The 25,331-nt window shown below is 32.2% G+C and overlaps 1 protein-coding gene across 2 annotated transcripts in view; it reads right to left on the minus strand.

Annotated features, from left to right (window-relative positions):
• Window positions 1-11,985: 11,985 nt before the first annotated feature.
• The window catches only part of LOC134707662 (GTPase-activating protein and VPS9 domain-containing protein 1-like), a 39,149-nt gene continuing 25,803 nt past the window's right edge, over window positions 11,986-25,331 (minus strand). For both annotated transcript variants that reach the window (XM_063567633.1, XM_063567632.1), the window contains exons 10-20: window positions 23,471-24,558; window positions 23,008-23,104; window positions 22,234-22,284; window positions 21,594-21,659; window positions 20,515-20,938; window positions 19,591-19,725; window positions 18,937-19,060; window positions 18,318-18,384; window positions 17,411-17,525; window positions 15,335-15,473; window positions 11,986-13,558 (exon numbers count right to left, since the gene is read on the minus strand). In XM_063567633.1, coding sequence (XP_063423703.1) covers window positions 13,286-13,558; window positions 15,335-15,473; window positions 17,411-17,525; window positions 18,318-18,384; window positions 18,937-19,060; window positions 19,591-19,725; window positions 20,515-20,938; window positions 21,594-21,659; window positions 22,234-22,284; window positions 23,008-23,104; window positions 23,471-24,558 — 2,579 coding nt within the window. In that variant the 3' untranslated portion in view covers window positions 11,986-13,285. The remainder of the gene's footprint in view (window positions 13,559-15,334; window positions 15,474-17,410; window positions 17,526-18,317; window positions 18,385-18,936; window positions 19,061-19,590; window positions 19,726-20,514; window positions 20,939-21,593; window positions 21,660-22,233; window positions 22,285-23,007; window positions 23,105-23,470; window positions 24,559-25,331) is intronic.

The raw sequence follows: 25,331 nt of genomic DNA on the forward strand, positions 1-25,331 counted from the left end.
AACTTTGCCGTAAAACGTGCAGATTGAATTTCTTTGGATATTTTTGTTGATGGGTTGCGGTCTTTTTTTGACGTAAACCTTATTTTCCATCTTAAGTTACTGTCCAACTTGTACATACAATTCTCTTAGATAATTTGCTCGTTGGACAGTTGTCTCATTGACGTTTACCGAATACACTTTATTTTACTGTCAAACTTGATAATGATTTCTCTCTCTTTTTTTTACCTATGACTTCAACGTATGTTTGCATGCAGTTCAGCATCAGTCACGAGTAAATGATAAGATATACCTTAGAGTGCATTCTTTGTTTCATTTTGCGAACTTTGTTCGTAATGTGTGCACGTAAACTGTGCACGTGTGTGCGTGAACAATTAAAAAATATGTCTTCACTGGGACCTCTAAAGCTGAAACCTGAAGACTTCAGTTTAGCAGGGGCGTAACTCTAAAGATGTTTTATTCGTTTTTTTTGGCAAATAACATCATTGTAGAAAATTGTGTTTTCCAATAAAGCAAAATGTTTAAATAATGACTCAGATATGCATTCGAATAGTGACATTGCAAAACAAAGCAGGTATTTTGCAATTATTGAACAAAGAAAACACCATTTTCGTATAACAAATAATATCCTATATACCAACGGGTCGTGGTAAAGTTAAGCAACGAAACAAGATTTACAACCTTTGTAAAGTATTACAAATAGTAATGACTTAAGCAAATGGTAACTTTACACGCGAGTTTTTGTACTCCAACCGCAAGCCCCAATCTTCCCCCTGTACTTGCTATAATCCCTTCTTCATTTTGTCATTACGTAAATAGTCTTCCCCCTTCTTTAAAGGTTATTGGCTACATCAATCCTACCATATTGTATCATTAACAGTCATTTACATCGTTAAACATCATCAATGTTCAGCGGCAAATATCACAACATCATCACAGATAATTATAGATTATCGTTGGGTATCTCAACGAGATTGATTTTCTCGCTTGAGCCGGTCACGGCGAAAGCGAGAAATTCAATCGAGTTGAGATGACCAATGACAATCTGTTTATCGCTATTTTACCTATGAAGACGTTGTCAATTTCATGTCAATTTCATTAGTAACTGCCACGTGGCTCCTTAGTTTCTAGCGATAATTTTCCATCTCAAGCGAGTAGCATGATATGAAAATTATCACAAAAAAAGATCAAAGGAAAAATCCACAAAATAGCGATAACAAGTATTACATCAACAAACCAACATTATTGAAACAATACATGTCATTGGAACATGTATCCGCGAATTTAATTTAGTTATTCGTTCATTCACCACTAAAAACACTAGCAACAAAATTGTTCGAAAGTATTGAAAAAACATTATTGCGAAAAAAGAAAGACAAAGCAACCGTCAATCATCCGTGGTTCTGAAAAAATAACAGACACTAAACTAATTTCTTCTATCTTTGATTCAAATAAAAAATCCATCATGTTGAAACTTTTTAGAAAATATAAGCTGGAAGTGGGATAATGTTATTGTTTTTTTTTCTCTTTCCTGGCCGTATAGTAGAGCTAGGCCGTAGAGTAGAGCTAAATACTTAAGAATGCACTATTTCGGCAAGTGATTTTGTGGCTCAGCGGTAAGATGCGCGACTGACAGCTGAAAGATCCCATGTTCTCGCCTCACTGCCGGAGGTAAAACTAAATAAATAAATAAGTACTACATTCAATGTAACTTAACTTAACTTTAGTTTAATTTTAATTTCGAGAACGTAACCACAAGTTACTCGTTGCCTGAACAAAAATATATTTATATATATTTATATTTCTGTGCATAAACGCACTATTGTTTTTTTTAACTTTGCCGTAAAACGTGCAGATTGAATTTCTTTGGATATTTTTGTTGATGGGTTGCGGTCTTTTTTTGACGTAAACCTTATTTTCCATCTTAAGTTACTGTCCAACTTGTACATACAATTCTCTTAGATAATTTGCTCGTTGGACAGTTGTCTCATTGACGTTTACCGAATACACTTTATTTTACTGTCAAACTTGATAATGATTTCTCTCTCTTTTTTTTACCTATGACTTCAACGTATGTTTGCATGCAGTTCAGCATCAGTCACGAGTAAATGATAAGATATACCTTAGAGTGCATTCTTTGTTTCATTTTGCGAACTTTGTTCGTAATGTGTGCACGTAAACTGTGCACGTGTGTGCGTGAACAATTAAAAAATATGTCTTCACTGGGACCTCTAAAGCTGAAACCTGAAGACTTCAGTTTAGCAGGGGCGTAACTCTAAAGATGTTTTATTCGTTTTTTTTGGCAAATAACATCATTGTAGAAAATTGTGTTTTCCAATAAAGCAAAATGTTTAAATAATGACTCAGATATGCATTCGAATAGTGACATTGCAAAACAAAGCAGGTATTTTGCAATTATTGAACAAAGAAAACACCATTTTCGTATAACAAATAATATCCTATATACCAACGGGTCGTGGTAAAGTTAAGCAACGAAACAAGATTTACAACCTTTGTAAAGTATTACAAATAGTAATGACTTAAGCAAATGGTAACTTTACACGCGAGTTTTTGTACTCCAACCGCAAGCCCCAATCTTCCCCCTGTACTTGCTATAATCCCTTCTTCATTTTGTCATTACGTAAATAGTCTTCCCCCTTCTTTAAAGGTTATTGGCTACATCAATCCTACCATATTGTATCATTAACAGTCATTTACATCGTTAAACATCATCAATGTTCAGCGGCAAATATCACAACATCATCACAGATAATTATAGATTATCGTTGGGTATCTCAACGAGATTGATTTTCTCGCTTGAGCCGGTCACGGCGAAAGCGAGAAATTCAATCGAGTTGAGATGACCAATGACAATCTGTTTATCGCTATTTTACCTATGAAGACGTTGTCAATTTCATGTCAATTTCATTAGTAACTGCCACGTGGCTCCTTAGTTTCTAGCGATAATTTTCCATCTCAAGCGAGTAGCATGATATGAAAATTATCACAAAAAAAGATCAAAGGAAAAATCCACAAAATAGCGATAACAAGTATTACATCAACAAACCAACATTATTGAAACAATACATGTCATTGGAACATGTATCCGCGAATTTAATTTAGTTATTCGTTCATTCACCACTAAAAACACTAGCAACAAAATTGTTCGAAAGTATTGAAAAAACATTATTGCGAAAAAAGAAAGACAAAGCAACCGTCAATCATCCGTGGTTCTGAAAAAATAACAGACACTAAACTAATTTCTTCTATCTTTGATTCAAATAAAAAATCCATCATGTTGAAACTTTTTAGAAAATATAAGCTGGAAGTGGGATAATGTTATTGTTTTTTTTTCTCTTTCCTGGCCGTATAGTAGAGCTAGGCCGTAGAGTAGAGCTAAATACTTAAGAATGCACTATTTCGGCAAGTGATTTTGTGGCTCAGCGGTAAGATGCGCGACTGACAGCTGAAAGATCCCATGTTCTCGCCTCACTGCCGGAGGTAAAACTAAATAAATAAATAAGTACTACATTCAATGTAACTTAACTTAACTTTAGTTTAATTTTAATTTCGAGAACGTAACCACAAGTTACTCGTTGCCTGAACAAAAATATATTTATATATATTTATATTTCTGTGCATAAACGCACTATTGTTTTTTTTAACTTTGCCGTAAAACGTGCAGATTGAATTTCTTTGGATATTTTTGTTGATGGGTTGCGGTCTTTTTTTGACGTAAACCTTATTTTCCATCTTAAGTTACTGTCCAACTTGTACATACAATTCTCTTAGATAATTTGCTCGTTGGACAGTTGTCTCATTGACGTTTACCGAATACACTTTATTTTACTGTCAAACTTGATAATGATTTCTCTCTCTTTTTTTTACCTATGACTTCAACGTATGTTTGCATGCAGTTCAGCATCAGTCACGAGTAAATGATAAGATATACCTTAGAGTGCATTCTTTGTTTCATTTTGCGAACTTTGTTCGTAATGTGTGCACGTAAACTGTGCACGTGTGTGCGTGAACAATTAAAAAATATGTCTTCACTGGGACCTCTAAAGCTGAAACCTGAAGACTTCAGTTTAGCAGGGGCGTAACTCTAAAGATGTTTTATTCGTTTTTTTTGGCAAATAACATCATTGTAGAAAATTGTGTTTTCCAATAAAGCAAAATGTTTAAATAATGACTCAGATATGCATTCGAATAGTGACATTGCAAAACAAAGCAGGTATTTTGCAATTATTGAACAAAGAAAACACCATTTTCGTATAACAAATAATATCCTATATACCAACGGGTCGTGGTAAAGTTAAGCAACGAAACAAGATTTACAACCTTTGTAAAGTATTACAAATAGTAATGACTTAAGCAAATGGTAACTTTACACGCGAGTTTTTGTACTCCAACCGCAAGCCCCAATCTTCCCCCTGTACTTGCTATAATCCCTTCTTCATTTTGTCATTACGTAAATAGTCTTCCCCCTTCTTTAAAGGTTATTGGCTACATCAATCCTACCATATTGTATCATTAACAGTCATTTACATCGTTAAACATCATCAATGTTCAGCGGCAAATATCACAACATCATCACAGATAATTATAGATTATCGTTGGGTATCTCAACGAGATTGATTTTCTCGCTTGAGCCGGTCACGGCGAAAGCGAGAAATTCAATCGAGTTGAGATGACCAATGACAATCTGTTTATCGCTATTTTACCTATGAAGACGTTGTCAATTTCATGTCAATTTCATTAGTAACTGCCACGTGGCTCCTTAGTTTCTAGCGATAATTTTCCATCTCAAGCGAGTAGCATGATATGAAAATTATCACAAAAAAAGATCAAAGGAAAAATCCACAAAATAGCGATAACAAGTATTACATCAACAAACCAACATTATTGAAACAATACATGTCATTGGAACATGCATCCGCGAATTTAATTTAGTTATTCGTTCATTCACCACTAAAAACACTAGCAACAAAATTGTTCGAAAGTATTGAAAAAACATTATTGCGAAAAAAGAAAGACAAAGCAACCGTCAATCATCCGTGGTTCTGAAAAAATAACAGACACTAAACTAATTTCTTCTATCTTTGATTCAAATAAAAAATCCATCATGTTGAAACTTTTTAGAAAATATAAGCTGGAAGTGGGATAATATTATTGTTTTTTTTTCTCTTTCCTGGCCGTATAGTAGAGCTAGGCCGTAGAGTAGAGCTAAATACTTAAGAATGCACTATTTCGGCAAGTGATTTTGTGGCTAAGCGGTAAGATGCGCGACTGACAGCTGAAAGATCCCATGTTCTCGCCTCACTGCCGGAGGTAAAACTAAATAAATAAATAAGTACTACATTCAATGTAACTTAACTTAACTTTAGTTTAATTTTAATTTCGAGAACGTAACCACAAGTTACTCGTTGCCTGAACAAAAATATATTTATATATATTTATATTTCTGTGCATAAACGCACTATTGTTTTTTTTAACTTTGCCGTAAAACGTGCAGATTGAATTTCTTTGGATATTTTTGTTGATGGGTTGCGGTCTTTTTTTGACGTAAACCTTATTTTCCATCTTAAGTTACTGTCCAACTTGTACATACAATTCTCTTAGATAATTTGCTCGTTGGACAGTTGTCTCATTGACGTTTACCGAATACACTTTATTTTACTGTCAAACTTGATAATGATTTCTCTCTCTTTTTTTTACCTATGACTTCAACGTATGTTTGCATGCAGTTCAGCATCAGTCACGAGTAAATGATAAGATATACCTTAGAGTGCATTCTTTGTTTCATTTTGCGAACTTTGTTCGTAATGTGTGCACGTAAACTGTGCACGTGTGTGCGTGAACAATTAAAAAATATGTCTTCACTGGGACCTCTAGAGCTGAAACCTGAAGACTTCAGTTTAGCAGGGGCGTAACTCTAAAGATGTTTTATTCGTTTTTTTGGCAAATAACATCATTGTAGAAAATTGTGTTTTCCAATAAAGCAAAATGTTTAAATAATGACTCAGATATGCATTCGAATAGTGACATTGCAAAACAAAGCAGGTATTTTGCAATTATTGAACAAAGAAAACACCATTTTCGTATAACAAATAATATCCTATATACCAACGGGTCGTGGTAAAGTTAAGCAAATAGTAATGACTTAAGCAAATGGTAACTTTACACGCGAGTTTTTGTACTCCAACCGCAAGCCCCAATCTTCCTCCTGTACTTGCTATAATCCCTTCTTCATTTTGTCATTACGTAAATAGTCTTCCCCCTTCTTTAAAGGTTATTGGCTTCATCAATCCTACCATATTGTATCATTAACAGTCATTTACATCGTTAAACATCATCAATGTTCAGCGGCAAATATTACAACATCATCACAGATAATTATAGATTATCGTTGGGTATCTCAACGAGATTGATTTTCTCGCTTGAGCCGGTCACGGCGAAAGCGAGAAATTCAATCGAGTTGAGATGACCAATGACAATCTGTTTATCGCTATTTTACCTATGAAGACGTTGTCAATTTCATGTCAATTTCATTAGTAACTGCCACGTGGCTCCTTAGTTTCTAGCGATAATTTTCCATCTCAAGCGAGTAGCATGATATGAAAATTATCACAAAAAAAGATCAAAGGAAAAATCCACAAAATAGCGATAACAAGTATTACATCAACAAACCAACATTATTGAAACAATACATGTCATTGGAACATGTATCCGCGAATTTAATTCAGTTATTCGTTCATTCAAGACTAAAAACATTAGTAACCAAATTGTTCCAAAGTATTGAATATCTTCTATCTTTGATTCAAATAAAAAATCCATCATGTTGAAACTTTTTGGAAAATATAAGCTGGAAGTGGGATACTATTTCTTTTTTCTCTTTCCTGGCCGTATAGTAGAGCTATATACTTAAGAATGCACAAATTCGCCAACTGATTTTGTAGCTCAGCGGTTAGATGCGCGACTGACAGCTGAAAGATCCCATGTTCTCGCCTCACTGCCGGAGGTAAAACTAAATAAATTAATAAGTACTATATTCAATGTAACTTAACTTAACTTTAGTTTAATTTTAATTTCGAGAACGTAACCACAAGTTACTCGTTGCCTGAACAAAAATATATGTATATATATTTATATTTCTGTGCATAAACGCACTATTGTTTTTTTTACATTTTTACGTTTAATTAAACTGTACGATGAAGGTCCTGTTTTTCTGTAATATAATCCACGAATAACGGTAGTTCCTTCTGGGTAATGACCCTGCCAATCGTCAGTTTCCGAACTTTTCAGTTTTTCTTGACATGATCCTGCCTTCATTAGATAAAAGTCATTTTTACAGCAGCTATGGAATTTTTGTATTCTTTTATTCTCTCATTTTGTTTCATTTCGTAGTATAATTTATTTCTCTCACTTTTTTGTTGTTTTTTCCTTTCTCTATACATTTTTATTTTGTCAATTTTACCTTTTGATTTCATGATGGAACCTACAGTTGCAAAAATATCTTTAATTTAAAACACATCGCAAATTAAATACGTCGAATTGACGCATAAGAAAGGTGACGTTAAAAAAAGATAAATTTACGTTGAAATACGAAAAAAGACGTAGGTGACATTTTGTAAGTCTCAGAAAGTTAGAAATATTATTAATTAACTAAACGGCTATACCAATACAATGGGTACTATTTTAAAGCCTAATCCATGAGCAATCTGATAAGCATAAAGTACAAAGTGTGAGCAAAATTACATGTATTGTTTGAATAATGTTGGTTTGTTGATGTAATACCTGTTATCTGTGTAATATTTGCCGCTGAACATTGATGGTGTTTAACGATGTAAATTAGTGTTAATGTTACAATATGGTAGGATTGATATAGCCATTAACAATTTAAGAAGGGGGAAGACTAATTACGTAATGACAAGACGAAGAAGGGATTAAAGCAAGTACAGGAAGTAGATTGGGGCTTGCGGTTGGAGTACAAAACCTCGCCTGTAAAGTTACCATTTGCTTAAGTCATTACTATTTGTAATACTTTGCAAAGGTTATAAGTGTTGTTCGTTGCCTAACTTTACCACGACCCGTTGGTATATAGGATATTATTTTTTATACGAAAATGGTGTTTTCTTTGTTCAATAATTGCAAAATACCTGCTTTGTTTTGCAATGTCACTATTCGAATGCATATCTGAGTCATTATTTAAACATTTTGCTTTATTGGAAAACACAATTTTCTACAATGATGTTATTTGCCAAAAAACGACTAAAACATCTTTAGAGTTACGCCCCTGTTAAACTGAAGTCTTCAGGTTTCAGCTCTAGAGGTCCCAGTGAAGACATATTTTTTAATTGTTCACGCACACACGTGCACAGTTTACGAACAAAGTTCGCAAAATGAAACAAACAATGCACTCTAAGGTATATCTTATCATTTACTCGTGACTGATGCTGAACTGCATGAAAACATACGTTGAAGTCATAGGTAAACAAAAAAGAGAAATTATTATCAAGTTAGACAGTAACATAAAGTGTATTCGGTAAACGTTTTCCTGTATTGAGTAAACACTTTACCTAAATAAGTTTAATTAATAGTTAGATATTGATGACCTCGTAGGGTGGAGGGGAGGAGTGTTCCACTGCTGTATCATTTCTTAAATTGAATGAATCCTCTTGATTTGGAACATTGACATTTAATAAGAGTAAAGGACGTTCTGGACTCACTAGTCCACATAGTAAGCTTTTCATGGAAATGTGTAGGCTTATGAAGTTTCGGTTGCTAGTTGAGTTGAATTTTGCTAAAGGGGCCTAATGGATTCCACTTTTTTTTTAATGCCTCACCTACGATAGAAGTGAGGTCTTATATTTTCTTGTTTGTGCGTCCGTTCGTTCCGCTTCAGATAAGAGTTAGTTTTTGATGAAGTTGAAGTCCAATCAACTTGCAACTTAGTACACATGTTCCCTGTGATATGATCTTTCCAATTCAAATGTTGTATACCAATTTAAACTAACCTGAATTAAAACAAGAATGCATGCAGTATCATGCCAAGCTTCTCCCACTGATTATTCCATGTATAAGAAACAGAAAGTTTATAAATATTGTGTGATTATAAAAAAAGAAGATGTAGTATGATTGCCAATGAAACAACTTTCCACAAGAGACCAAAATGACACAGAAGTTAACAACTATAGGTCACCATACTGCCTTCAATAATGAGCAAAGCCAATACCGCATAGTCAGCTATAAAAGGCCCTGAAATGACAATGTAAAACAATTCAAATGAGAATTTAGATATGGGAAACCACTTTTAGGACATACATAAAGACATACAAGGGTAAAACTTAATGCCCCCTCCACTACAGTGGTGGCATAAAGTCAATTGAAATTGAGCTCTCTTCCATCAATTCAAATGCATTCTTATTGGATAAAACAAGTTGCAGTTGCAGACAGACAGACTGACAGAGACAAGAAGATAATATATCTGGTCTTCTGTGGACTTGACAGACAGACAGACAGACAGACAAACAGACAGACAGACAGACAGACAGACAGACAGACAGACAGACAGACAGACAGACAGACAGACAGACAGACAGACAGACAGACAGACAGACAGACAGACAGACAGACAGACAGACAGACAGACAGACAGACAGACAGACAGACAGACAGACAGACAGACAGACAGACAGACAGACAGACAGACAGACAGACAGACAGACATTATATCTGGTTTTCTGCGGACTTAATATGAAGTCTCTTTTCAGTAGTTCCTCAAAAGTAGTGTTAAGAAAAATTAACAGATCATTCAACATATGGAAAATTCAAGATTTCTGCCAGATCAGAAAGGGTTTAAAAGGAACAAATGTTCTTCATCAATATTTTATGAAATATGAAGTAATTCTAATTACTTGAAGTGCAAAGAAAGAATTGTTTGACAAATGGACAGGAGTATGATAAAAATAGACAAAGGGAAGCAATAGAAACATAGCTGCAACTGACTGACTCTTCAAATACCTACTAAATGACAGACACATGTTATTATATGACAAAAGAAAGACAACCTACATGTAAGTGTATAAGCATTGAAAAAACCAAACAAAACAACTGAGGTGTACAAGCACATTCTTTTTATTTATAATTAAATCACAGCACCTTCATATATCATTAATTAAAGTAGATGCAAAAAACAATAATCTTTTTTGTATAATTATCAACATTTAGATATAATTCAACAAAGTAGATGATTAATGTAAAGTTCCTTTATTCCTTTTATCATAAAAAAATACATGTAATATAATGGAGTTATTTGTTTAGGGTTTTTTAGTTCCATCAAAAAAATTCTTTGAGTAGTCTATGAAATAAGAAAATCAAATTTAAGGATTTCAGCAGTTAAACAAAGACAAAACAGAAAATAACGAAATCCTTATTTTTTAATTTCTCAATTTAGACTACATACATGTACTACTGCAACAATTCAGACCTACAGTAACTTTTCCCCTGCATTAGTTTAATTCATTAGATCAAAATTGGAATTTAATGAAAAAAAGTGGAACAAAATTTTGAAGAACATATATTATATCATATCATATCATGTGGAAAAGTTTTTGTAATTTTATTGAAAATATTCATAAAATCATTTATGCTTAACTAAATTTTGTCAATATTTTGCAAGTTTGTAGAATTGAACATTGAATGACATTTAAAACCAAATGGAATTTATCTGCAAAATAGAGACAACACATTAATACACTATCGACAGATTTCCTTATTTTGCAAATATATAACAAACTTTAAATTTTCTTTTTTAGATGGCTATATAGATTAATATTAAAAATTTGCAAATGCTGAATGTCATATGTATGTATATTTTATTTGCATACTCATAAACATAAAAAAATGTTGTTGGAATTTTTAAGGAACATGTGCAGCTGTAACACCTTGAATTTAACATTTTGCATTTCTCAAATATTACAATTATTGTTATATAAATGATGGAGAAATCTGTGCACCTCTTAAAAAAAAAAGGTTTTTGAGAATGAATGTGAAACAATTATTAAGGCTAGTACAGTCAACATGTCAAACCCTGTCAATCCTTGTTATTTGTTTTAATTCACAAATTTAAGCTCATTTCACTAACTATGGCACAATAGACCTTATCTTTGTGTGGAAATTTTTCCTATAAATCTATGGAATTTATACAACAGTCATTTTTCTTTCATACATCAGACATTTCCTCTTGTGACACAACTTTTTACATGAATGTCTGTGATGTCTGGGTAACAAATAATGATAAGGTCTATGCTGACCCTGTCACTCCCATCTTTCCAATACTTATTGAAATTATGCTTTTAGTTAATAATATAGGATTGCTTTGTTTGCTCAACTGTAGCAATTACAAACATTCTTATTTTAATCTCTAAACAAGCATGTTATAATTGAATAATGTTGGCATAGTTTCCCTCCACAGTGGCAACAAAAAATCATTTAAATTTTAATATTTAAAAAAATATGTTTTAACAAACCAAATAGAAAATAACTCTAGCTACTATTAAACTAATTGAACAATGAAAATATGGATTTTATTAGCTTTTATCACATCTTTGGTCCTCTAGTACATTTTTATAGATTATAAAGAAAATATAAATTTCTGGTAACAACTCTTTTTTTAATTAATTTCTACAGATAAATTCTAATTTATATTAGTTTTAAATAATGGAGACAGAATTGTAGAATTGTACTACATGTTATTATATGAAATATGTACTGTAAATTCAGAAATTATTGCGAGGTTTTTATTATTGCGAATAATGCGACAGAGTTGTAAACGCAATAATTAAAACTCATTTAAGCATGACTTTTCTCGAAACCGCAATAATTAAAATCGCATTTTAAGTTTAAAATGACAAAATCGCAATAATAAAAGCATGCAATAATTTCTGAATTTACAGTATACCAGCAACCTCAAAATAGTCCTGCTTGTTATGATATATTTGTGTGTAGCTGTCAACTTATGTTAGTTCCTAATAACAGATCCCTCTGGATATTTTGTTATAAACAATAATATAATAGCTATTCCTGCATGTTGGAATGAAAATTCTATAACGTTTGTTCCATAAAGAACAAATATTGCAATATTTCTTCAGTGGGAATACTATTCCCAGAATATTTCTTCAGTTTAAAACCAATGTTATAAAAGACATGTTATTCCATGACAAAGTGACTGTATCAGTGTATATCAAGTGAATTCAATATATAAAACTAACAAAACACATATGCAAAACCCTAGCTGCAACTAAAACAGTAAAGATAAGTTTTTTCAATAAAATTGAGAAAGAAAATGGGGAATGTGTCAAAGCAACAACAACCCAACAATAGAGCAGACAACAGCCGAAGACCAACAATGGCTCAAGATTGTTTTATTTGTTATTTGTAGTCTTGGTAATTATAACCTACAGTTACCCCATGCAATAAAACTAAAAAATAAATTTATAATAAACATAGATATTGATATTGATTCTAACAATCTGACAAAAAACAAACTTGATATATCTTGAAACAATTTTTTCATGCTGCTCATCCTTGCAAAAATTTGTCATTTATTTTTACCTCATGAAGTGTGAAAATAGGAGCTTGTTGAATCAATGGTGCAGATGAATACCTCATTTTGAGATCTTTTTTTAAATTAATATTTAGATATCAGCAAAGGTCTTTGTAGCCAAACAAGATGTCATTTAAAAGGTGGTGAAAAGATTTTTTTCTACAAGATGTCTTTTAAAAGAAGGCGAATGTGGGTAAAATACATTTTTAGGTAAAGCCTGAGCTCATATCTAATTTTGCCAAAAATCTTAATGTTTTTTTAAGGGGATGGGAGGCACTCCATCTTATAAATTATGTGAGGTTTCATTTTTCCCAAAGATTTTAAGAATGCAGAATATCATAATAACTATTTGATATTAAAAAATTATCAAATCTTGATATTTGTACAAGCCATTATAGTATGAAAACTCAATGTCAGAAATCTGCTGATATGAAATATGGGATGAAAAAACCAAATCCTTGTTGAAAAATAAATAATTAAACATGTAAAAAACAAAATAATAACATTTCTTCTACAATTAAGCAACAGTCAAACATAAAAAATGAGAACTTTTTACATGCCCTCTTTTATAACACCCATTTTAACCAATAAAATAAAATTCTATAGCAAAACAAAAATCTGACACATGCTCACAATGAATAAATAAATAATACATTTATTAATAAAAATATAAACATTTGGTTAATCGGAATAATCCATGGTTTTGATGTATTCCACGACAGACGAAAACTGCATCCACCAGTACTGTTCCTCTCCTTGTAATCTGTTACCATAGAAACTGTTTACGTATTGAACCGTGGATAAGAGGCATGGTGGATTAGCTTTAATTATGACATAGATTAAGACGGGCATGAATTCGTCAGCTGCTGGAACACTTTTATCATTTGCCATACTCAATAAGTTCATTATAGTTGTGGAACATCTATGGACACATTTCAGCTTGTCTTTTGGCGTCTAAAATAAGATGAATGTTATATTTCAAATTTGATAAATTACTTTTTATTACATTGAGAGAAAAAGAGACGGACATGGTTAAAGAAAGAAACTAAATCTTCAATGTGAGGGTACCCAAATTTCACAGTAAAAGTTTGTTTCACTCTATTTGATCAATTATCCAGACAAAAATTAGTTTATCTATGATAAAAACAAAAGCTTCATTTCTATGTTTATTGTGTAGATGCTGACCTATCTTGAAGTAATATGTAACCAGACGATATTTGCTCTATGTTTTGTTACAATGTGGTACCGCAAAACAATGGGACACATGATAACATCATGGGACTCAGATCACAGCATGACACATATTGTGAAAGATAGGCTTCGAAAAGGTATAATTAGGTATAATTGTTTAAAATAACACAAGAGTGCACACACTGAAATGTCTCGCCTTCTTTACTAATCCTTGATACTATCTTTATAGACCTAAATATAAAGCCACATAAACTCAACATTAACCAAGAAAATGAAACATTGATCAATGAACCATGAAAATGAGGTCAAGGTCAGAAGAACCATGCCAGGCAGACATGTACAGCTAACAATTCTTCAATACAACAAATATAGTTGACTTATTGCTTATAAATAAAGAAAAACAGACCAAAACACAAACACTTAAAACTTAGCAATGGACCGTGAAAATGAGGTCAAGGTCAAATAAAACCTGCGTAACCTACATATAGATCATAAAATATTTCCATACACCAAATATAGTTGACCTTATGCATAAAGTATTAGAAAAATAGACCAAAACTAAAAAACTTAACTTTGACCACTGAACCATGAAAATGAGGTCAAGGTCAGATGACACCTGTCAGCTAGACATGTACACCTTACAATCATTCCATACACCAATTATAGTAGACCTATTGCATATAGTATAAGAAAAACATACCAAAACACAAAAACTTAACTATAACCACTGAACCATGAAAATGAGGTCAAGGTCAGATGACACCTGCCAGTTGGACATGTACACCTTACAGTCCTTCCATACACCGAATATACTAGACCTATTGCTTATAGTATCTGAAATATGGACTTGACCACGAAAACTTAACCGTGTTCGCTGATCCATGAAATGAGGTCGAGGTCAAGTGAAAACTGTCTGACAGGCATAAGGACCTTGCAAGGTACGCACATACCAAATATAGTTATCCAATTACATATAATAAGAGAGAATTTAACATTACAAAAAATCTTAACTTTTTTTTTCAAGTAGTCACTGAACCATGAAAATGAGGTCAAGGACATTGGACATGTGACTGACGGAAAGTTTGTAACATGAGGCATCTATATACACAGTATGAAGCATCCAGGTCTTCTACCTACTAAAATATAAAGCTTTTAAGAAGTGAGCTAACACCGGCGCCGCCGCCGCCGCCAGATCACTATCCCTATGTCGAGCTTTCTGCAACAAAAGTTGCAGGCTCGACAAAAAAATCCTTCTATAGATGGTTTTTGCTATAATGTAATTTAAATTGGAGTTATTTCCCTTGGAATCTAGTTTGGAGAACAAACTTGTTGATATATTTAATGAATTATTCAACGCATTACCAAATTTAATTGTTTAGAGAACAACTTTTCCTTTTGTCTAGTAACCAGTATTAAATCATTTGAATTTGGTTGATTTATGAGGGAATTTGATCATATTGACCTCCAACATGATGGTAAATGGAAATAACCATAACTCGAATTACATCTGTCAAAAACAATGTATTGTCTTAAACAAACCTTGTAAGCATTTATCATATAGATTTCTCTTTGTGCTGCTGTCCATGGACATTCAAACTGATACATTTTAGGAATCTGTAAATGTTTGTGGTTTGGAGTTATAATTTGGGCTAACTTCTTTATGTGCTGGTGAAGAATTCTGAAAAAAATAGAAGGATTACCAATTTTAATACACTTGTTTGAGAAATTTTGCTTGTGCTGTCCTGTATATATCTTTTTGATTCTATATGCATTTAAACCAGTTCTAATAAATTTATTTATTTAATAATATTTCATCAATCAATGGAAAAACATATTCTATTACTTTACCTTGTTTAATAATACAGTGAAACCTGTCCAAACCGAACACCCACGGGACTTTGTGTTTTGTTCGGTTTTCACAGGTGTTCGGATTGTAGAGGTAAACGGAAGTCGACACCAAAATAATTTTGGTATTTACTGACAAGGGATAATAGGTGACACAACAGACGACAGTTTTATTTTTGTGTTGATTTGGATGTAAATGTAAAAAAAAGATGAAGATAGACGTATTGCTACATTGTTGTTTTAAAATCAAACGCCATTCTGTCAATCACGCTCCTCGTTGTGAAATGTCCGACCTGGAGCGATTTTGATGTTTATAATTATTTTCTCATCCGTTAATTCACTGACCAATTCAGATTAACAGTCACTGTCGAATGACGATTCCGTAATTGAATCGGGAACGTCATTGTACACACGAGTTCTCGGACTAAACTGGTCACCAGCTGATTGTTACTTCGGCCTTCGGCAAACGATAAGAGTGAAACAGCAGCAGGGGTCCAGTTTATTCTGGGACTTTATCGTTGCGAAATAGCTAACGGAAGTCTTCGGGAGCATACGAATCAAATATATAGGGCCTCTAAAGGGAATCCAGCAATCGAAATCCATTGACCTCGTTGTGTTGCACGACTTCTAATCCAGTGAAAGACTTTAAAACTATTATTTAATTAAACAGTTTAGCTACAGAATGGCAGTTACGGTTTTGTGGCCGTAATTATTTGAGTAAGGTCTATTTAATTGATCTGAGGGAAAGTTCCTTTCTTGTCATAATGGGCGATTGGGTGTAGCTGATCAGTTACATGTTTCTTTACAAAAAAATCACTTTATAATGGTCACAAACATGCTAATTAGTGTGTAATAACAAATCACAAGTTCATTAACCTAAAATACCCTCGGGGATACTCTGTCATCCTGTGTTTGTTTAATTAAATCATGCAAATAACTATTATATTTTATTGTTTTGATTGCTATCGATCGATTTTGACAGGTAATTTTTATATACAAATTTAATAACGAGCCTTCAAAAAGCGTTCGGAATTCGGTGTTGACAGGGTTCGGTTTTTTCAGGTTAGATTAACGTTAATTGATAGGGAAATTTTGTGGGACTTTGAAAATTGTTCGGTTTAAACTGAAATTCTGTTTTATCAGGGTTCGGTTTACCCAGGTTTCACTGTACAATATTTACTAATATAATTTTTTTTAAATGCTTTGTTAACCTCATTTATTTTAAAAGTTTAAGGTTTCAATATTTTCTTTGATTCACATCAACTAATATTTTGATTAGTTCAAACTCATTTTAAAGCAAATTCGGACATATGATCTGAAAATGAGTTTTGTGTAAACAATACAAAGTTGCTTAACAAATAAATCATTATTATGTATGGCTTTGAATCATGACTACAATAGATAAGTCATCAAAGTACTTAAAAACAAACAATCAAAAGTTAAAACACCGATTTAACAAGAATGCATGCTTTAACCTCCTTAGTACATTAATATTCTTTCTAGTAATAAAAGTATAGAGAAATATTAATAGGAAGTAACGGCATCCTTAACAACTCATCACTGTTGAGCTGATGACCAAATGTGAAAACATTCTGTTCAGTAGTTCAGTAGAAATGTGTGATGAAACATTTTAAGTTTAATCAACAAATTGAAAAATTTAAAATATCAACTAACAGAAAGAAGGTATCTTTAATACTTCATTTTTTTTAAATCATTGTTTACTCAATACAAACAGAATTAATGAATGATAATAATATAAGATTGACTTACTGATCTCTCAATATATCTCCGTCACCATTAGGGAACATAGCATGTGTGTATATCCTACTCATTATATATCTTTCTATAGATAACCTGGCATCATCCATTTGGTTTTCTGTAGATGCTAAAATAAATCATCATAAAGTCATTTGGCAGAAATAAAATAAAATCAAAATTGTTTTGGATACAAGAAAACCTTAGTTTAAATACAATATATTGGTGACACTGTGTCTGTATATAATTGTTCTGGCAATTTGAGGAGGGTTTGCTTCTGAATTATGTAAGCATCATTAAAGTAGAGTATGATTTTTAGAGCCAACTAATTTTCTAGACCTTTTTTATAAGATTTCATGAAACCTGCTAGAAGAGTTGTTTCTGATTTGTTTTGTTTTCTTTAGCGACAGTATTCATTAACATTCAACAGCTGAAACTACCTTCAAAAGCTAGTACTTTTTTAGTTTGCTTTCCATATTTTGATCAGTCTTAGCCAGTACACAAAAATGCTAAAATTAAACCCCTGGTACCTGTACCAAGACATGCTATATTGAACATATCTTGTTTGATGTTATTGGTCATGCATGTCTATTATTTTTTTTTGAGCAATCAGGTGTTATCATTTTGTGTTGTCAGTTATGAGGCCCAATATTTTTGGTAGTTCCTGTTACATGTATCTCTTTATGCATTGCATTCAGAAAAGACTTATTTCCATGGTCATTCTTAAGATTATTTGCTTTCATTATTGTGAATTTGTCATTTTAACTAAAATGCAATTTAATTTTTGAGATATTGAAAAAAATCTTATCTAATTCATATAAAATATTTGAAAGTGTGAGTTTAAATTATTGTGATTATAACCCTGTCACAATAATTCTAAAAAAATCGCAATAGTTTCATTACATGATATTTACACACTAACCTTGCCATATAGGATTATTGGTCATTTGTTGATACAGAAATTGTAAGAATCTTTCTACCAAATCTGTCTGTAAAAGTTAAAACAAAAACACGACTACAGCAAGTGAATATGTATAAAATCTTAGTCTGTTACTTCAATTTTAATGATTATCTGCTTTCTAATATTGACTTAATCTTTCAATAGTGTTAAGGTTCTTATGAAAACAAATGTTCGTAATTGTACTGTGTTACTTTACTGATCATATATTTCATTTTAGTGTAATTTTCAAAGTCTTCTGTGCTAGACAATAGTAATGAATATTTAGGGGCCAGCTGAAGGATGGCCCAGGGTGCAAGAGTTTCTCACTGCATTGAAGATCCATTGCTGGCCTTTGGCTGTTGTCTACTCTATGGTTGGGTTGTTGTCTCTTTGACACATTCCCCATTTCCATCAATTTTATTTGAGCATTCTTCATTTTTGTTAGCTTTCTCAACTATATACATGTATATTCCTGGAAAAAATCCATATAAAATAATAATTTAAACAGAACTGACCACTTGCAAGAAAACATTGTTAATAGATAAGTAGTTATTGCTATAAAACCTCTGAGTTAAGCAATCTTATATGAATGTGACCATACCTTTTCATCTGAGACTGTTAATTTCTGGAAATCTTGTATAAAATTAACAACATAACCTTCCTTTGTTTCAATAAACAGTCTTACACATACATTCACTAGATGTTTATTGCACACAGTTTTGTCTCTGAAATAAATTCAAACAACATGTAAATTAATAATTTATTTGAAGCTCTACAATAGTTTCAAATTTAATTTACAATAAAAAAGAAGTGTTCAAATGACTTAATTACTGTATATATGAAAGAGTAAGATATTCATGATTCAATCATAATTTCTTTTAATTCGAAAAACCATTAGTTTGATAAACAGATGATTGAAAACTCAGACCCTTATATTATAATACCCTGCTTAAGCAAGCTTAAGGTTGGGTTTAAAATGATAGTCTTTAATCAGGAATTACTTGAATCACTTACTGAAATGCTAGAACTTGAAAAAATACTTTAAAAAATTGTAAATCTTTTCAAATTCAACACCGAAAAAAAATATCTTGAATATAAATTCTTAGCCCCCTTAAAATTATTTTTTCTAGAAGCTTAAATTTATTTTTTTTTTATTTTTTTTTGGCTGCTTTTCTTTTTGAAAATATATTTATAAGCTTCTATATAACAGCACTATATACCCCCATCAAGTATAGTTCTCACTATCAGTAGTTACCTTTGTACACGACTTAACAAGCGTTGTACATAAGACTGAGTAGCCAAGAGGCCTTGCTGACATCTTATCAAATAAGATATATAGGCTGTTCGTGTCTGGTATTCATCTTTCAAAGCATTTACCAACTTCTTACATCTGAAATGTATAATTAATATTTCATGTTACACTAAATATCATTCAGGTTTTAACAAGTTTCAAATAGTCAAGTTCTATCATAAAATACCTTTTAAATAAATCAAATCATTTGGATGAGCCATCTTACTTAATAAACATTTTGTGCCATCCCGACAGTGCATGCAATCTAAATATTAGAAAAAAATTCAAATGTATCTTTTACATAGTCTTAATTTGTGAAATGATTAACTTTCTTAAACATCTTATCTTAATCAAATTATAACAGCTGACTTTTGAACAGGTCTTCCTATTAATATGAGAATAATTCTTTCATGTCATACCATTTGATCATTTTAACATTGGAAGCCGTTACATATATCAGTATTATACTCTGCACTAAAGCTATTAAAGTATAAAGATACTGACATGTGTCATGCTTACCCATGTAAAGATGAGATTAGAGCAACACATGGACATACCCGTAGCCAGGGAGGTTCGGATGAACCCCCCTTGAAAACAAATGAGCACTGTTAATGTCAATGTTCTGTTCAAATGGTGACTGTTAAAGTCGAGTTTGTGAGTCCATCTTAAAAATTCCTGGCTACGGGCCTGATGGAAGTATCATTTTTCAATATGGCTATAGATCTGCTAAGACTGCCTTGGTTTAACATCTTAAATCAATATTCTATAATAACAATATTACCCATAAATATATTCTACTATGAGATGTCTTTTCTAATTGAATAAATAAAATTCTGATCGTTTAGTAAAAGATGCTATTCCTATTTACTTAAATCTTATCCTACATACCCTTTAGAATCAAACAATTTAATACATCTAATGGCTTCATGTAGCTGGGCTATTGCTTCCTTGTTCTGTAAGTTAATAGCCTCTGCTAACTGACTCCGTAATAATAATAATAGCTCATTATTGTCTCTATGAGTATCAACTTCTTTTGGACTAGAAGGTACGTACGAAAAACCAAAATCTAAAACGTTTTGTCCTATATCACAATCACAGTTACTCAACACCAACCGTAATTTTCGTTTAGCGTCTAAAAATAGAACACAGTTTTCTAAGTTATTTGGATCATAGTACGGTTGACTACTTGTTTCTTCTTTTATTGATGGCCGTTTTGTTTGTTGTTGTGGTGGTACCTCCACTTGGCTAGCTTCGGCTGAAATGTTACTGGCTGGCTTTGGTCTATACTTTTCTAATATGTCATCGGATGTTTCTGAAAAGACAAAACACCAAGTAAGTTTAACAATCAACAAACAATGAAAGTAATACACCTATCAATCAAGGGAATTTGTGGTGTTTAAGATTAAAAAGAACTTTATATTTGAAGGAAATATGACAAACAATGCAAGAACACAAGGAATGACAAATTGATAGGCAAAAACATATTACCACTGCTTCTTCGTCACATGAAGATGTACCACAATTTTTGACCTATTTACCTTTTGTGTCTTGTTTGTTTTGTTCACACATGCCATGATTGTCAATATAGTGGAATTTTATGCCACTGTCATACAAGTGAGAGGTTTAACCAGCTATAAAACCAGGTTTAATACACCATTCTCTACATAAGAAAATGCCTGTACCAAGTCAGAAATATGACAGTTGTTAACCATTCTTTTGATGTATTTGAGCTTTGGATTTTGCAATTTGATTAGGGACTTTTTGTTTTTAATTTTCCTCAGAGTGATTTTAATTTTTGGCCAGTTTACTCATTTATATTACAAATGTTGTGATTGCAATATGTATTTCCTGGAGTGTTTTATTCTCTGTCTTAATTCATTCTAGAGAACAATATCAAACGAAAAGTTGGAAACGACTGCCAACTTATTCCAGTTTCTATGTATACCTGTGTTGATGGTATTTCTTACCTTCTTTTGAACTTTCAGGTTTCTGAGGAGTGTCATTGGAAGGTAAACTACTACTGGCTATGGAATCTGAAATATTTTAAAATAAATTTAATGAACTATTAGTATATCATTTCTATAGAACACAAGAACTTTCACAACATATTTTTTTCATTTCCCCATCATTATACAACATGAATGTTTAAGAATAATCTGTTATTTTTAAGTAGATGGTAAAGCTTGCGAGTCATACTTAATTAATATAATTATAAGAATAAAGTTGTTTTATAGGGTTGTAAAAATGTTGATAGTGTTGTTCTGCACGTCATAAGAAATGTGCTTCTGTCAACACTCTTACATCCCAATTACATTTCAAAAAGAAGCATGCAATTCTGAAATCACGTAAGATAACAGCACTGCAATGATATTTCATGATTAAGTTGATTGTTATTTGTTGCTGTATGTTTTATTTGTTTTTTGTTTAGTTCAGGTGGTTAAATCATATCTTTTCATATGTCATATGAATTGCTACTTTGCATGCTTTTTCATTGGAAATTGTGACATCACCATGCATTCTAAATAGCACGAAAAACCCATAATACAAGGATACAACTAGTTGACTATTTAGTGTAAAAGTTTCAGTTTAATGTGTAATGTAACTTACCAAATGATTCATTTCTAACAATCTTATCTTTGTTGTCTTTGTTCTTCTTTCCTGAAATCAAAATAACATCAATGCTTCAAAATGTAAAAAATTGATGAACACAATCTTTAAACAGACGAGATAGATCTGAAAAAAATATCATGGGTGTTATTTCCTTAGAATCACAAAAGTAATTTCAAAGTAGAATATATAAAAAGAAATCATATATTAAAGCATTATTTGAAAAAGTCTACAATAACTTCATATACATATATCATTTGTAATAGATATTATAAGTTTCCCCTTTTTTAATAAGACAAAAAAGTTGTGTCAATCTGGTAGTCTTTTAGGCTTTGTACAAAATGTTGATTTGCCTTGTAAAACAAGTTGTGAAACTTGTATGTTTACATTTTTATGTGTAATTTTCTTAAGTGAATTTGAACTAAATCCGATGCTTATGGCTGTTCCATGTTTTGATTAGGCCTTTTTTGTTTTGACACACTTTAATTTTTGTTTGTTTGTAGGAAAAGAAGATGTTAAAAAATATGTAAACATTATTCCTGAACTTGAATTAAAATGTTTACAAAAGTACACGGCTGTAATTAGATTTTTTTTTCTTTCTAAACAATGCGGTCATTAATATTATTGTCTATAATTTTATTTTAAAAAACATTTTTTTTTATAAAACTAAAAACTTGAATTTCAAAATTTTAAAACCAATTTTTTCGTTATAGCTATTTTTAGAAATATTTTCATGGATGATTTCAAAAATCCCCTTTATAATTCTATTCTTACCACTTCTAGTTACTTTCTCTTTGAAAGATTTAAACAAACTTCTACTTTTGGTTGGAGTTCTACCAGCATCTTCAGGGTCAGCAGCATCAGATGTGCCCTAAAAAATGAAAATCTCACTGTAGCATTTCTTATTCACATTTTGTTTCTATTTGATCATCATCAATACAAACTTCTAATACCAGTAATATTTGATTGAAACGCTGTCTGATGTTTTGGACTGTAAAGTTTTGTTTATCCAAAATCAATTTTACATATATCCATGTTGGTCAATCAATTTTAACCAAATTAAGTTAAGGGGGAGGTCATTGAACTTTTGATGTCGTCCCTTATTAGTTTTAGAAAATAATCATTACATTATTTACTTCTTGTTTGTTATATTTATACATTGTGATTTTTAGCTCAGCATTATGAAGTTCTTTCACATGACAGATATTTATACTTCTTAGTAGAAAAATTATCAAACCTTTTCTTCTGATTTCTGTGAAATGTTATCAAAGCTTGCCGATCGTGATGACTTAGCGAATGGTACATCATCTCCAGAGTTCCCTGACCCAGCACTACTACTATCATCATTGAAATCATTGGCTGCTAGAAGGTCCACAGAGTTAGCACTCTTACTTGGAATAGGGAACATTGTATCATCAATGATAACTGTTTCTCTTTTGTCTTTGTTAGAACTACTCCTCTTGTCCAGTACTGATCGCATAATGTCAGTGTTGTTGGTTTCCGTAGCGTCAAGGCTAATCAGCGTCTGATCTTCCTCTGCATTCTCATTGGATACTGGATCAAACATGCTGAGAGCTAACGAAAGCCTATTGGCATCAAACTTTGTGTTTTGTTGTTCACTAATCTTTAAATTGCCTGTTTGTTCACTTAAAGATGCAACCTCTGACCTAGAATTACCATCAATACCAGAGTCTGACCGAGGCGTACCAATTCCTGAATCAACAGAATTAGCTTCTAAATTGGATATTTTTCCTCGTCTCTCTACTGGTAAAACCTCACCAGAAGCACTTGGATTGTCAAACAACGGATATGTGGCTCTTTGTTGAACTTTTGGACGAGCACCTTGGCCTATGGAGGTTTTGACTAAGTCGCCATTTGATGACCCAAAATTTTCTGATTGTACATTCCTAACACTGGTTTCAGGGACGGCAAATGATAAATTTCCTGGAGAATTTTTTAGTTTTTGTTGGAATCTGGTATGTTTTGATGTCGATGGAAGACTTAATTTGTTGGAATTGCCACTGTCATTGGTTTTATCATCTCCATCAAACACATTATCTACATTCATCTGTACTGTTTTTGGTCTCTTCTTTTTCAAAAATCTACTTGTGAAACTTCCAGTATTTCCCATCTTGCTGTCACTGGGTCCATGTCGGTAGCTATCATTATCATGGAAATAATTTGGGAAATCAGCAAACGAAACACTGGCTTCGGCTGATGGTAAGTTGGCCTCATTACTATTTTTGTTTGGTTTACTTAGAACTGAAGCAGCACCATTGGCAGCTGTATCAAACTTTTCCAACTGGTTTTCTGGGGTTTCCTGACCTATATAAATAAACAAAAATAGATATGAACATTCCATCAATCTATGTAAATAACAATTATAACACTGTATATAGAACAAACATCAGCAAAGTACTAAAACAAAAAGTGAAGGTTTTTTTATTGTTGTTTTTTTCGCTTCTTTCATAATTTTGAATAATTTTAATCTATTGCCAAAAGGATGAAAAGACATATGCAATAATAGTCTAGTGGTCATGCTGATTTATTATGTAAATCAACAAGAGTGCACACGCTGAAATGTCTCGCCTTCTGTACTAATCATTGATATTATGTTGATAGTCCTAATTATAAAGCTTTATTACAACTGTCACATAAACTTAACATTAATTAAGATAACTAAACAAAGACCAATGATCCTTGAAAATGAGGTCAAGGTCAGATGAACCAGGCCAGGCAGACATGTAAAGCTAACAATGCTTCTATACAAAATATATAGTTGACCTATTACTTATAGTTGAAGAAAAATAGACCAAAACACAAAAACTTACACTGTGCAACCGTGAAAATGAGGTCATGGTCAAATAAAACCTGCACGTCAACTGACATAAAGATCATAAAATATTTCCATACACCAAATATAGTTGATCTACGGCATATAGTATTAGATAAAAAGACCAAAACTCAAAAAACTTAACTTTGACCACTGCACCATGAAAACAAGGTCAAGGTCAGATGCCACCTGCCAGTGGACATGTACACCTTACAGTCCTTCCAGACACCGGATATACTAGCCCTATTGCTTATAGTATCTCAGA

The sequence above is a fragment of the Mytilus trossulus genome, chromosome 2 (assembly GCF_036588685.1).
Source record: "Mytilus trossulus isolate FHL-02 chromosome 2, PNRI_Mtr1.1.1.hap1, whole genome shotgun sequence".
NCBI classification, from domain to species: domain Eukaryota; kingdom Metazoa; phylum Mollusca; class Bivalvia; order Mytilida; family Mytilidae; genus Mytilus; species Mytilus trossulus.